Source organism: Doryrhamphus excisus, linkage group LG19, assembly GCF_037039965.1.
Source record: "Doryrhamphus excisus strain RoL-2023G ecotype Guam linkage group LG19, RoL_Dexc_Guam_v1.1, whole genome shotgun sequence".
NCBI lineage: Eukaryota > Metazoa > Chordata > Actinopteri > Syngnathiformes > Syngnathidae > Doryrhamphus > Doryrhamphus excisus.
This window is the reverse complement of record NC_136375.1, coordinates 10,828,715-10,842,029: the sequence shown is the minus strand read 5'-3', so window position 1 is coordinate 10,842,029 and position 13,315 is coordinate 10,828,715. Positions and strand designations below refer to the sequence as shown.

Here is a 13,315-nt window from a genome sequence, read left to right as displayed (position 1 = left end):
CTTCCACAGGGGTTCCGCATCGATCTGACCTGCAAGCAGCTGACTGTGGACTTTGTGAACCAGTCAGTGCTACAGATCAGCAGTCAGGACGTGGAAGGAAAAAGGAGTGATAAAACGGACTTTGCAGAGAGGCTGGGAGCCATGAATAGACGATGGCAGATACTACAAGGGCTCATCACGGAAAAAGTAAGCAGACTTTTGTCCTCTTGTGTCCACCGCACTGACTGAATTTTTCTTTTTAGATTCAGCATTTGGAAGGACTTTTGGAAAGTTGGTTCGAGCATGAAAATGGAGTACAGGCCTTGAAAACATGGCTGACACTCCAGGAGGAGAAATTAAAGAAGAGACACAGGATTGAGGATGTAGCATCAGTGCAGAATGCACTTAAGGATTGTCAGGTAGGTTTCCTAACATGGACTACAGCATATCTGATTTTATAGAGGGGGGCACATACACCTTGTCCGTTTCATTCACTAAAGACAACACAGCAAGGAAACTGCTCGGTACGGAGCGTCTGTGTGGAATATTCTAAGACACCTTTATTGGAATATGGTCTCTTAAGGCTCAGCGATAGTATCGCTCACTGTTATTCTAGTTTTGTTTCTTCCTTCAAATACATTGAACTTTTTTCAGGAGTTGGAGGAGTTAGTGAAGGAGAAAGAGAAAGATCTAGAGAAGGCAGAGGAACGAGGAAACGCTCTCATCCAGGATAAGAAAGGAGAGGCTTGCTGTGTCGTAAAGGAGACCCTCAAGGGACTGAGCCAGTCCTGGGCTCATTTGGACCACATGGTAAGTGCGGCACTGTTGAAGTCATCAACGGTGACTTGTCATTTTGTGCTAAAATAACATTGCCTCCTGTTTGCAATCAGATAAGTCAGATGAAAGTGAGTCTGCGGTCAGTGCTGGAACAATGGACCTTATACAGACGAGCTTCAGAGGAGATTATTGGCTACCTGATGGAGGGGAGGTACTGTGTGTCCAGGCTGCACCTTGTTAGTGGTTCTCTGGAGGCTGCGCAGCAACAGGTGGAGAGTCTAGAGGTCAGTCAACTGCACAAACATTATTGTGAGAGTTGTCGTATGTTATATTTTACTATATTTCTTGTCGTTTAAGAACCTGCAAGAGGAAATGGACAAGCAGGAGAGCAGTCTGCGCAAGTTTGGCTCTGTAACACAGCAGCTCCTCACAGAGTGCCACCCGTGTGTCGCCGAAACACTTAACAGAGCCCTGCGGGATGTCAACATGAGGTAACATTGAAGAAACAATTGATTTAAGAAGCAAGTTAGCAGAAATAACATTCTTACGTCATTTTATTCCAGGTGGAACGACCTGCTAGAGCAGATCTCGGAGCAGCTGAGGAGCAGTAAGGCCTTGCTGGGCCTGTGGCGGCATTATAAAGAACTGTATGGTAGTTGTGTGAAAGCAGTGCAGAGGCAGGAGGAGCGTGCTGACCGCCTGCTCAAGAGCGCCACCGACAAGGACATCACTGAAGAGGAGAGCAGTTCCTGGATGAAGGACTGCAATGTGAGTGTTGTCTCTTTTGACCTTAAACGTTGCTGTTTTAATACATCTGTGGCTGAAACCTCATTTGCATGTCATTGGGTTTGTTGGACACGGGACAATACTGCGATGTGATTTACAAGTCCCCTCTGCGGAATACTAAATTGCACCCCTTCTCTTTTAATGTGCTTGAATGCAAAGTCACAATCCAATTCAACAAAAGTCTTTAGAGGAGAGACAGGCTCCTGATTTACACAACAGGGGTCCTCTCCTATGCCCCACTGGGATTATGGGGCCTTGCTGGGAGATTTCTCCTGGAATGCTTGCCTTAATACTCTTCCCAGACTCTGTAATTTAGGAATCTAGTGCAGCAGCTTTTCTGGTTCCGTCCATTTTTTTTTACACCCCAGACAAATACAAATAATATAGTCACTATGGCTTGTAATCAAGTATAAAAGCTCAGGTAATTCCATGCCAACCTCACTTCCAATGACGGCACTTGTGTTGTATACAGGAGTGTCTTGGTGATCAAGAATTTGTGCAGCATTCCCTCCAGCAGCTGCAAGCATTGGGAGAGCAGCTGAGGACCAGAGTGGATGCCTCCTCCTTTGCAGCCCTTCAGTCGGACCACATGTCTCTGAGGCATCGCCTCGCAGCGCTGACACACGCCCTCCACAGGCAGCAGGAGGTATTGCAGGTAGGAGCAAGCATAGAGAGGTTAACTGCAGTCACAGTGAGACTAAAGAGTCGTGATGGTGATTTGTTTGTTGACTAGTCTGGAGGCCGGGCCTGTGAGGGCTTCAGGGAACAATTGGACACGCTTGTCCATACGGCGGCTGAGGCTGCAGAAGTGTTGAAGGAGTCTGACCAGCTTGGCTCGCCAGCGCTTAGTGAGATACAGACACGTATGGACAAACTGAAGGTACCAAATACATTTCTAGATGTGCATGTCTTTTGCTTAGGAGACATCTGGATTGATGGCTGTCCGTTTGTTGTTCCCAGGCTCCTCTCGCTAAGCTGAGCAGCCTTTCTCCAGACCTGGAGCGCGTCAATTTGCTCATGTACAGACTCCCAGTCAGCGACAGAGACCTGAAGCGTCTTCAGTGTCTGAACAGAGCGTGGGCGTCCCACTTGGCTCACCTCAGTGAGCGGTTCAGGTACGTAATGATTACTTATGGTGGCACGCCATCCCTTACCAAAACATGCATCCCACTCCAGTAAACTGCAGGCGGTGCTACTCCTGCACCAGAGCTTCCTGCAGAAGTGCGAAGCCTGGATGGACTTCCTGTCTCAGACTGAGCAAAAACTGGCTGGGGAGATCTCAGGCAACCATGAGCGTCTGCTGGAGCAGCAGCGAGACCATGAGGTCAGAGAGGCGCTGTGTGGTTGTTGCGTGCTAAATGTGTCAGACGGTGTTATCATGCGGTGTATGTTTTACATTTGCAGTTGTTTCAGGCTGAGATGTTCAGCCAACAGCAGATTCTTTACTCCATTATCAGCGATGGCCATCGTATGCTGGACCAAGGACAAGTGGATGATGGGTAACTTAAAGACCCGTGACATTACCTTATGAAAACATCTCCTGCACTCAAAAAATAAATGTTTAGCGTAAACAAAAAAAATCAATGCAACAGTTTCCATTCGTCTTTCTTAGTTCTGACAACTTAATTTGAAATTGCTTTGAACCAACAAACAATATTGCATTGCACGAATTAGCTTTTCCTCTTCACTCAAAGCTTATTTTAAGTAATGCTTACTGAATAATTGTTGTTAATAATTGTTGAATAAAAGTTTTTAAGTTTGTAACTCAAAAAAATATGTGTAATAAAGTGAACTGACTTAATAATTTTATTCAAAGTAGTTTAATTTGTTGTCTACTTAATTATAATAACAATGCACACAGCTTTTTATATATATCTATATATATATATATATATTCTCTAAATAATATTTGTTGCCAAGCTAATTTTATTAAGTCATGGCAACTTGAATTTTGTTTTAAGCTTACTAACAATACATTTTTTTGAGTGTATATGACATGCTACATTAAGTTCATGTAATAGCCAACATTATTATTTGAACATAACTTAAAAAATCTAAATCAATTATTTACATTTTCTACATTGCATTTATGTATTAAATCAAGTGGTGTCAACAGATACTCTGAATTACTGTGTGTGTATCCTTATCATGTAACGTTTTTGTAACATTAACAGAGACGACTTCAGTGTTAAGCTGGCCTTGCTGGCTAACCAGTGGCAGGGTGTGGCGAGGCGGGCCCAGCAGCGAAGAGGCATTATTGACAGTCTGGTCCACCAGTGGCAGAACTACCACGAGATGTCTGAAAAGCTGCTGCGCTGGCTGCAGGACGTTTCTCACGACCTGGATGTGCATCAGCCAGGAGGAGAACCAGTCGCTCTGCAGCAGGCTAGAAACCTGCTGGATCAGATACAAGTATGTAATAATAATAATAACACGAAGGAGAAAAAGTCATTCTTAACTAATCCCACGCTGATAAACATTCACCCCATCTCCCGACTGTAGATTCCCTTAGTTAACCTCTACCCCCTCGGTCCACTCTCCTTGTCCTCACTCATGCAGCTGAGAGAGCGTGTCCTCCAGAGGCAGCAAGGAGGCTACATCGTGACAGTGGAGGCCGGCAGAAGCCTGCTGCTGTCGGCCGACGCCCAAGCCGAGTCCATGCTGCAGACAGAGCTGATGGAGATCCAGGAGAGGTGGAGACACGCCCACCAACGCCTGGACCAGCAGAGGAAGGAGCTGCATGGTCTGCTCAAGGTCAGACTCAAGTGGACCTGCCATCATTTCTACTCTGTCTGCTTATTAGATTGTGCAGGTGTACCTTATGCATGAGCTCCTTGCATGCTACTTTGCATACGCTAAAAATAACCATAATCTGCACCCTTTGGAGCAGAACCTCCCCAAAATCTCCCCACTGGAACTGTTATTTTCGTGTTTGTTGTGTGTTTAGAACTGGGAGCGATGCGATAAAGGCATCGATGCCTCTCTGGAGAAGCTGAGGGCCTTCAAGAGGAAACTGTCTGTGGCGCTGCCTGACCATCACGAAGAGCTGCACTCGGAGCAGATGAGATGCAAGGTGATGATAGCGCCACTTAATATCCTGTTAATAATACACAGCCGTGAGATAAGCAAGCTGGGGCAAAATGATCTTTATTGTAGCATTGTTTGACCTGCTAAGGTGTTGATATAGTCGCTTTTTTTATGTTTTTGTGTAATAAGGATGCTTCAAGGCAATAACATGAAGGATGTGATGCTTTCATCATTGTTATTCAGCAGCGGCCCCATCTGAGAATTGACATCATAGCCAGTCCTGGTACAGGATAATTACTGGACGTGGTGTACATTCATGTTTCATGCACGACACATCCTCGGCCCCTCGGGGGAGGAGCAGAGCTGCACATGAGAGGGATGAAAAGATGGGGGTGGGGTGAAAAAGAAGGCGGGGGTGCATGCGCAGTGAGAGGATGTAAGTGGTGGGGGTGCATGGATGCATACATTTGTGTGTGTGTGTGTGTGTGCCTGGTCCACACATGATTGCACCAAAGCGAAACCTTCACAGTGACAGAAGAGGAAGAAGAGATGCAAGGTGATGATGTAGCTGGTATATTCTTAGGTATATTCTTAGGTAACCCGCTCATGTTTTTGGTTGTGGTCTCGAAGTCAAGTTAGGCTTTGACTGTCCATGAAGTGTGACCTTCTCCGTTGTCATGTGTGCATGCAGGAGCTGGAGAGCAGCGTGGAGGGCTGGAGCGATGAACTCACTTCCTTGTTCCTCCTGAGGGACTCCTTGGTGGGCGTGGTGGGCAACGATGACATCACTGTCCTTCAGGAACGCCTCCATCTTCTCCAGCGCCAGTGGGACGAGGTGTGCCATCAGGTAAAGTCACTTTTCCCCTTGTTTCAATTATTATTATTATTTTATCTAATAATAATAATTAGATCCAATCATAAAATATAATGCAGTATAGTATTCATAGTTATATTTGTACTTTGTGGCCTCAGCTTTCCCTGCGCCGGCAGCAGGTCAGCGAGAAGTTGAACGAGTGGGCCGTGTTCAATGAGAAGAACAAGGAGCTGTGCGAATGGCTCACGCAGATGGAGAGCAAAGTCTCTCAAAATGGGGACATCAGCATTGAGGAGATGATCGAAAAGCTGCGCAAGGTGACATATTACGTGTTATAGTACTAGACTTCATGTGCTAAACTGTCTCCCGGCTCTCCACCAGGATTACCAGGAAGAGATCAGTGTTGCTCAGGAGAATAAGCAGCAGCTTCAGTTCATGGGAGAGCGCTTGGCTCGGGCCAGCCAGGACAGCAAGGCAGCGGAAATACAACACAAACTCAATAAAGTCAACGAGCGCTGGCAACACCTGCTGGACCTCATTGCCGCCAGGTAGGTCAATATGGCCATATTTAATTTGAATACATTGATGGCCTCATTGATGGCTGCACGGCGGGCATGTGGTTAGCGCGCAGGCCTCACAGCTAGAAGACCCGAGTTCAATTCCACCCTCGGCCATCTCTATGTGGAGTTTGCATGTTCTCTGTGTGTTTCCTCGCACATTCCAAAAACATGCTAGGTTAATTGGGTACTCCAAATTGTCCATAGGTATGAATGTGAGTGGGAATGTTTGTCTATATGTGCCCTGTGATTGGCTGACCAGTCCAGGGTGTACCCCGCCTCTCGCCCGAAGACAGCTGGGATACCACTCCCCCCCCCCCCTTCCGAACGAACATATGAACATTGATGGCCATTAATGAATAATAAATAGTTCTCCATACCTTTAGCGTATAGAGTAAAATCCTGACCTCCTCCCCCTGCTATAACCCAGCTGTTGCCCCGTGGGACTGTACAGGAGGAGGGAAGCAAGGGAGGACACTCTGACCTCAAACAGACAGCTGCGTTCTTTGCTGTAAAGTCAGTCGAATGCTATAACGTTTTTCCTGATGCATGACTCCTGCCGCCTGTCCTGGTGTGTGTGTTTGCTGTGTAACAGTTCAGCCTGGCCACATGCCTCTGACTGTAAGTCCGCTTTTAGAAACAGCAGTACTTGTCACTCTCAGGCACGCGTGTGCGAACCCGCCCACACTTTTTTTTTTTTTTCCAACAGTTGATAAGTCACACTTGTGCCACCTCACAAATACCAGCTGCCTCCCCCACCCCAACCACCCCCATTGCACAGACTCCTGTTGGGAGAAAGTCCCACACGGAGACGAAAGAGAAGACGGTTTGCATGCAGACGAGTAACGCTTTCTTGTTAAAGTCATCTCCGGGAATCTTGCACCCCCATGGTTTTGGATTTAGGCTGGGATAAGATGGCAGACAGCCCGGGCGAGGATCTGCCACAGTGTGACTGCGATGTCAACAGGCAGGACAATCTTTGAGAAGCGTTTCTGTATTATGTTTGTGTCTTCTAACCACACTTTGCTGTCTGGAGCTTAAGTGGACTTGGATGGGGATCAAATGAGGATTCTTGTGTGGCTGCATGCAAACAATACACTTGTATCCAGAAACGGGCAGCATACAAGTAGTGTTTTACTTTTTTTTGCAGGAGGCTTGTTTGTGTTTTTAGCAAAGCTTTGCATCAAATTGAACATGAGTGATAGTCATGTAAGAATAAGAGTCAACAACAAAGTGCTCCAATTTATTTCTCCAGCCCGGATCCATAGTCTACAAAAGCAAAGAACTCTATTTAGGGCAGCATTCAGCTGCTTTGTCTACCTCTGTATGCACTTTAAATCGTTGGTAGTGTTTAGGTGAAACAATTATTTCTCGTCGCTATTAAGGCTGAGCGATTTTGTCCTATCTGCTTTTACAACATTGGTTTTGCTGCTACTGCAATGTAGCTATTTAAGCAAATTGTACTCATTCTTGGCCTAAATTAACCATTTTCAAGCATAAGAATGACTAAATGAACTAACCAAGGCAGAATAAGCGTACTAATTGTGAATGTAGTGTTCTACATTGGCCACTAGGTGTCATTAATTGTGTGGAAATTCACTTATACAGTCGGGTAAACAAGGGACGACTGTATACTTGTTAAGAAATTACCATGTTGTCATTGATTTTTTTTTTCTTTTCCACTTTCTCATGTACTCCAAATCATGATTAAAGTTCCAAAAAATAAGCCTCTCACCGGTTATCACAGGCTTCCAGTTAACATGGCGTCCTCTTTGCAGTTTAGGTGCAGGTATAATACCCAGCTATGAGGTAGTGCATTGGTTAGTTCTTCTTCTACGTAGCAAGCTTTAGGACAAATTGACATGAGAAGGAATGTCACAGCCACCTTCACCTTTATCAAGTCTGTGGCGAGATGGTGAGAGCTGTGTTGCTTTGCTGGGTGAGGCACTGAATGTCTTAAGTAGGTCAAATGCAATCAGATAAGATTTGACTATCATGATCATTGTTCTCCCTCTGCCTCCCAGCAAGAAGCTTCAGGTTATTTCTGTGTGTGCTTGTAAATAAAATATCCTGGATGAAGTAGTGTTTACAGTTGTGTTACTCCCCTCTATGGTTTTGCTTCCCTGCCAGGGTGAAGAAGCTGAGGGAGACCCTCGTGGCGGTGCAGCAGTTAGACAAAAACATGAGCGGCCTGCGCTCCTGGCTGGCTCACATCGAGACTGAGCTGTCCAGGCCCATCGTATACGACACGTGCGACGACCAGGAGATCCAAAGGAAGCTCAACCAGCAGCAGGCAAGACAACTTTGAAACAGTCAAGTAGTGATGCATTGCAGGAATACAGAGAATTGGGGTTAGCCTGTTTTTGTGTACATGAGGATAAGACTTGTATCTCCTTTCTCAGGAGCTGCAGAGGGACATCGAGAGACACAGTACAGGCGTGGCTTCCGTGCTGAACTTGTGCGAAGTGCTCCTGCACGACTGCGACGCCTGCTCCACCGAGACGGAGTGCGACTCCATCCAGCAGGCCACCAGGGGGCTGGACCGCCGTTGGAGGAACATCTGCGCAATGTCCATGGAGAGGAGGCTCAAGTCAGTGAGGCGCTGGTTGGCAAATGAATGCTCATTAGCGATGCCAAATCATGCATGAGCTTCTTCTGTGCAGGATTGAGGAGACATTGAGGTTGTGGCAGAAGTTTTTAGACGACTTCTCACGCTTTGAGGAGTGGCTGAAGACTTCAGAGAGAACAGCCGCCACGCCCAACTCCTCTGGCGTCCTCTACACTGTTGCCAAAGAGGAACTCAAAAAGTTTGAGGTGGGATTTATGAGCATTTCATGCTTATTTTGCTGTTTTGCTTCTTAGCCAAATACTGAGACGCTGCTGGTTAGAGGAAACGGAAAGTGTCATGTTACGCAAACTCGCCTGAGCTGGTCCTCTCAGCTGCTGCGGTCCATCATACTGCACATGCACACTGCTTCTCAGTGGTTCCTAAATGCTGTCTGCCTGCCTCGGCTCTCGTGTTAAGCATGCACAAAGCCTCCTTTCATTGTTCTTTAACAACACTTTCAGGCCTTCCAGCGCCAAGTACAGGAGTGTTTGACCCAGCTGGAGCTCATCAACAAGCAGTATCGACGCCTGGCCCGCGAGAACCGCACCGACTCATCCTGCCATCTCAAAGAAATGGTGCATGATGGGAACAGGAGATGGGACAAGCTTCAGAAAAGGGTGGCGGCCATCCTGCGCCGACTCAAGGTAGTGCCTGCACATGACACAAAGCTCATTATGTACTACAAGGATTCAAATATTCAGGTGATGTCAGTGAAGTATTCACATCCGCGCTCTTGTTTTCCGCAGCACTTCATCAGCCAGAGGGAGGAGTTTGAGACGGCTCGGGACAGCATCCTGGTGTGGCTGACTGAGATGGACTTACAGCTCACCAACATTGAGCACTTCTCCGAGTGTGACGTCCACGCTAAGATTAAACAACTCAAGGTAACCGTGCACTTTTCCACTGACTCTAAACGGCGCCTCATGAGCCCTTTATTGCTTTAGGCGTTCCAGCAGGAGATCCACTTGAACATGGGCAAGATCGATCTGGTGTTCAGGCAGGGCGATGCTCTGATTGAGAAGAGTGAACCCCTGGATGCAGCTGTGATCGAAGAGGAGCTGGAGGAGCTCCAGAGGTACTACCAGGAGGTATTTGGACGAGTCAACAGATACTACAAGAAGCTTACACGGTTACCTGTAAGTAGACTGTGGTGGAATGCTCCACTTCATTTGCTAGTACTACATTTTCTAATGTTTCCCGTACTTGTCTCACAGCTTGTGGACGATGAGCTCGACAGTTCAGACAGAGAGCTGGACATGGAGGAGGGTGCCGATCTCTCCGAGCTGCGGTGGAGCGACTCAACACCTCCACGACCCTCCAGCCGACCACCTTCTGGGGCGACCACCTTGATTCGTGCAGACCGCTCAGGCCGGGACACCCCAGCCAGTGTGGACTCCATTCCGTTGGAATGGGACCATGACTATGACCTGAGCAGGGGTCTGGACAGCCCAGGAGGGCGGAGTCACAGGGAGAGGAACCGAGGGCAAGAGGAAGAGGACGAGTATCTGAGGACGGCGACTGCAGTGCTGTCAGGTTAGTTGGTGACCTTTTGGATTTCTAAATGCATGAATCCCTCTTTTATCACGGTTAATTGGTTCCAGACCTGACCGTGATAAGTGAATTTCTGTGTATTAGCATTCAAAATGAAATAAACTGGATGATTTTGTAGTTAGAGCATAGAAAACTGTTTTGACTTTCTTAATACCCCTTTATAGTCACTTTTACACTCGTATTACTCAATATAGTAGATATAATCACAGACAATAAGCCATCTAAGACATAAATAAGCCTTGTGCTATTGTGAGATAAATAATAAAAGCCGTGCGTGTCACTAGTGGCCAGTGTAGACTACAGTTATCAATGTCTTGTATTGCCTTAAAGGCTTCATTTAGCCCAATAATACTTAGCATTTCCTTAAATATGCACCTTTTGTACCAATAGTAGTCCATAGCCAACCAGAAACAGCGATCATTTATTATTCATCGAACCAGAACTAGCAATGTTATGCTCTTCAAATGGTCTCCTGTAATTACCTGCTATGGCCACAGATGTCGCTGATTCCCAGCAAACACAAAGTAATGAATAAAAAGTAGTGAATGTTATGTTTTTCTCTCCAGATGTAGTTATTCCCGAGAGTCCAGAGGCGTATATAAAACTGACTGAGAACACGTTGAAATCGTCCTCTGGTAGGAACCACAGAGCTGATCAGGAATGACTCAGCATGATGACTCTGAAGCTCCAAACTAAAGCATGCTTTTCTAACAACACCCCACCAGGAGGCAGCACAGCAGCTGCATGTTCCATTCGTAGGGAATCATGTAGCTCTTTGTCCATCAGCATGCAGATGACTATATTGCATGATGAAGGTCCACGTGCTTTAATCATTGGTCATTGCAGGGATCATCTTTTGTCCTTGTTTAACCTGCCTTCAGTCACAACTAATGCATGCATCATGTCCATCTGCGACCTGCATGAACAACACTTCCATTTTCCATCTTTTCAACCTGATGTTGTTTCTGTGCAGGTGAGCCAGGACAGCTGGAGGCCAGTCTCAGACAACTGGACCAGGTTCTGGATGCAGGACGATACCACCTGCAGGCAAGAGAAGACGCCGCCAGCCGTTCCAGCCCTGACGCTGACTCCACCTACATGGGCTACGTGCGTTATATCACTCACTTACGTAACTGCTTCACATGTTACCAATGTATTTGACATTACAGTAATTGGATTTAGTTTGTATGATTGCAAATTAATGAAACTAATTTTGATGCAGATGCGTTTGATGGGCGAGTGTCGTGGCAGCATCGACGCCGTGAAACGAGCTGAGGAAGAACTCACAGAGGATGAAGATGAAATGCCAGGACTCACAAACCCAACCATTGCAGACAGTCAGAGCACAGGTCCGTCATACACACACACACACACAAATAAATATGGTGTGAGTTGTGTTCAAAGGCTCTTTTGTCCCCTGCCTAGGTGTGATCAAGCGCTGGGAGCTGATCCAGGCTCAGTCCCTCAGTGAAAAACACAAGCACAAACAGAACCTGCAGCAATGGCAGCAGCTGATCTTAGACCTGCAGACCATGCGTGCCTGGTTGGGTCAGTGCGAGGCAGAACTGGGCCAGCTGCGAGGCCTGGAGCTCCGCACGGACATCCACAGCATCCAGCAGAGGATCAAGAAGCTCAGGGTTCGTCGTACAACCCGTCTCAATTGGGTTTGTCAAGAGTGTTCTTGAGTCCTCAATTCTCCTCTGGTGCTCAGGAGCTGCAGAAGGGGATGGACACACACAAGTCGGAGGTGCTTTCCATCAACCTGAGCAGCGCCAGCTTCCTCCAATCGGAGCCCGACTCTGAGGAGGCGTGGGAGCTGAGGGATGGTCTGAAGGAGATGAACGCACACTGGGATCGCCTCGGCACTTGGCTGGAGGAGTGGAGGGAGGAGCTGCAGCGGGCTCTCATGCAGTGCCAGGTGCAGAAAAACGATGGAATACTTTTTTCCCCTGTTTGAAGTCATCACAGAGAATCAGTCGCATGGGTTTGACTTAGTTTGGATTCGGCCCTGTTATTATTCATTCATTCATTTTCTACCACTTATCCTCACGAGGGTCGCGGGGGCGCTGGAGCCTATCCCGGCTGTCTTCGGCTGAGAGGTGGGGTACACCCTGGACTGGTCGCCAGCCAATCACAAGGCACATATAGACAAACAACCATTCACACTCACATTCATACCTATGGACAATTTGGAGTCGCCAATTAACCTAGCATGTTTTTGGAATGTGGGAGGAAACCGGAGTACCCGGAGAAAACCCACGCATGGGGGGAACATGCAATGATGGCCGAGGGTGGAATTGAACTCCGGTCTCCTAGCTGTGAGGCCTGCGACCCTAGTGAGGATAAGCGATAGAAAATGAATGAATGAATGTCTATAACACGTCTTTCCTCTCAGGAGTTCCACGAGATGAGCCATGGTCTGCTGCTATGGTTGGAGAACATCGACCGGCGGAGGAACGAGGTGGTGCCCGTGCCTCCCAACCTGGACCGTGAAACGCTACAAGCTCATCACAGGACACTAACTGTACGTTAGAAGAGCACATCATCATGCTATTGTCCCATGATGCTGATTTGATATCAGTAACCACATTTCAAAGCTTTTATTTGATTTTATTTTATTTTTGGTACAACAGCAAAAATGTGTTTAACCAAAACAAAGTGTCACAGGAGTATTTTGTGAAGAAAAAAAGGCAATCTAATTGAAAAAACAGCATCTTCATCAAGCCTCTCCATATTTTTATCCCTGCTACATCACCTATCCTTTTTTTCTGTGCAGCAAATCAAGCGTGAGCTGCTGGACTCTCAGCAGAAGGTGTCGTCCCTACAGGAGCTCTCAGCTCAGCTGCTGGTCAGCACGGCCGTGCCCACGCCCACCCCTCACCTTTCTCCGGGCAGCGAGTGCCTGGAGGCCCGGGAGAAGGTGCACGTGATCTGGAATAGGCTGCGTCTGCTCCTGCGGGAGGTCGACTACGACCTGGAGGGTCTGCACAGGCGACTGGAGGCCATGAGCACGCAACAGGTGGGACATTGCCTCCTTGTGGATGCCGGCGTCATCGTCATGAGATGCTACTTGAGCTGAGTTGTGTTATTTTGTTGTTTGAAGGATTTCATACCCCTGTCTGTTGGGAAATGTGACATGACTGCTGCTTTTCCTGTGTCTGAGTCAACAAACATCCAACCTTGCAGACGACTGGTAATGTTTTTTTTCATTTAATA

General features: G+C 47.1%; 1 protein-coding gene across 2 annotated transcripts in view; it reads left to right on the top strand.

Annotated features, from left to right (window-relative positions):
* syne1a (spectrin repeat containing, nuclear envelope 1a) overlaps window positions 1–13,315 on the top strand; it is an 86,306-nt gene that overhangs the window by 69,167 nt on the left and 3,824 nt on the right. The window contains exons 115-146 of one of the 2 annotated variants that reach the window (XM_078799295.1): window positions 10–186; window positions 243–398; window positions 634–789; window positions 870–1,040; window positions 1,114–1,247; window positions 1,320–1,524; window positions 2,015–2,197; window positions 2,276–2,422; window positions 2,503–2,657; window positions 2,719–2,866; window positions 2,947–3,041; window positions 3,717–3,954; window positions 4,045–4,296; window positions 4,490–4,615; window positions 5,261–5,416; window positions 5,542–5,700; window positions 5,765–5,931; window positions 8,071–8,233; window positions 8,343–8,530; window positions 8,604–8,754; window positions 9,010–9,192; window positions 9,295–9,432; window positions 9,493–9,684; window positions 9,763–10,081; window positions 10,666–10,734; window positions 11,073–11,206; window positions 11,322–11,448; window positions 11,525–11,736; window positions 11,811–12,017; window positions 12,495–12,623; window positions 12,876–13,118; window positions 13,203–13,292. In XM_078799295.1, coding sequence (XP_078655421.1) covers window positions 10–186; window positions 243–398; window positions 634–789; window positions 870–1,040; window positions 1,114–1,247; window positions 1,320–1,524; window positions 2,015–2,197; window positions 2,276–2,422; window positions 2,503–2,657; window positions 2,719–2,866; window positions 2,947–3,041; window positions 3,717–3,954; window positions 4,045–4,296; window positions 4,490–4,615; window positions 5,261–5,416; window positions 5,542–5,700; window positions 5,765–5,931; window positions 8,071–8,233; window positions 8,343–8,530; window positions 8,604–8,754; window positions 9,010–9,192; window positions 9,295–9,432; window positions 9,493–9,684; window positions 9,763–10,081; window positions 10,666–10,734; window positions 11,073–11,206; window positions 11,322–11,448; window positions 11,525–11,736; window positions 11,811–12,017; window positions 12,495–12,623; window positions 12,876–13,118; window positions 13,203–13,292 — 5,370 coding nt within the window. Of the gene's footprint in view, window positions 1–9; window positions 187–242; window positions 399–633; window positions 790–869; window positions 1,041–1,113; window positions 1,248–1,319; window positions 1,525–2,014; window positions 2,198–2,275; window positions 2,423–2,502; window positions 2,658–2,718; window positions 2,867–2,946; window positions 3,042–3,716; window positions 3,955–4,044; window positions 4,297–4,489; window positions 4,616–5,260; window positions 5,417–5,541; window positions 5,701–5,764; window positions 5,932–6,444; window positions 6,908–8,070; window positions 8,234–8,342; window positions 8,531–8,603; window positions 8,755–9,009; window positions 9,193–9,294; window positions 9,433–9,492; window positions 9,685–9,762; window positions 10,082–10,665; window positions 10,735–11,072; window positions 11,207–11,321; window positions 11,449–11,524; window positions 11,737–11,810; window positions 12,018–12,494; window positions 12,624–12,875; window positions 13,119–13,202; window positions 13,293–13,315 lie in introns of those variants that run through there. The other variant, XM_058056446.2, reaches the window with a different exon arrangement.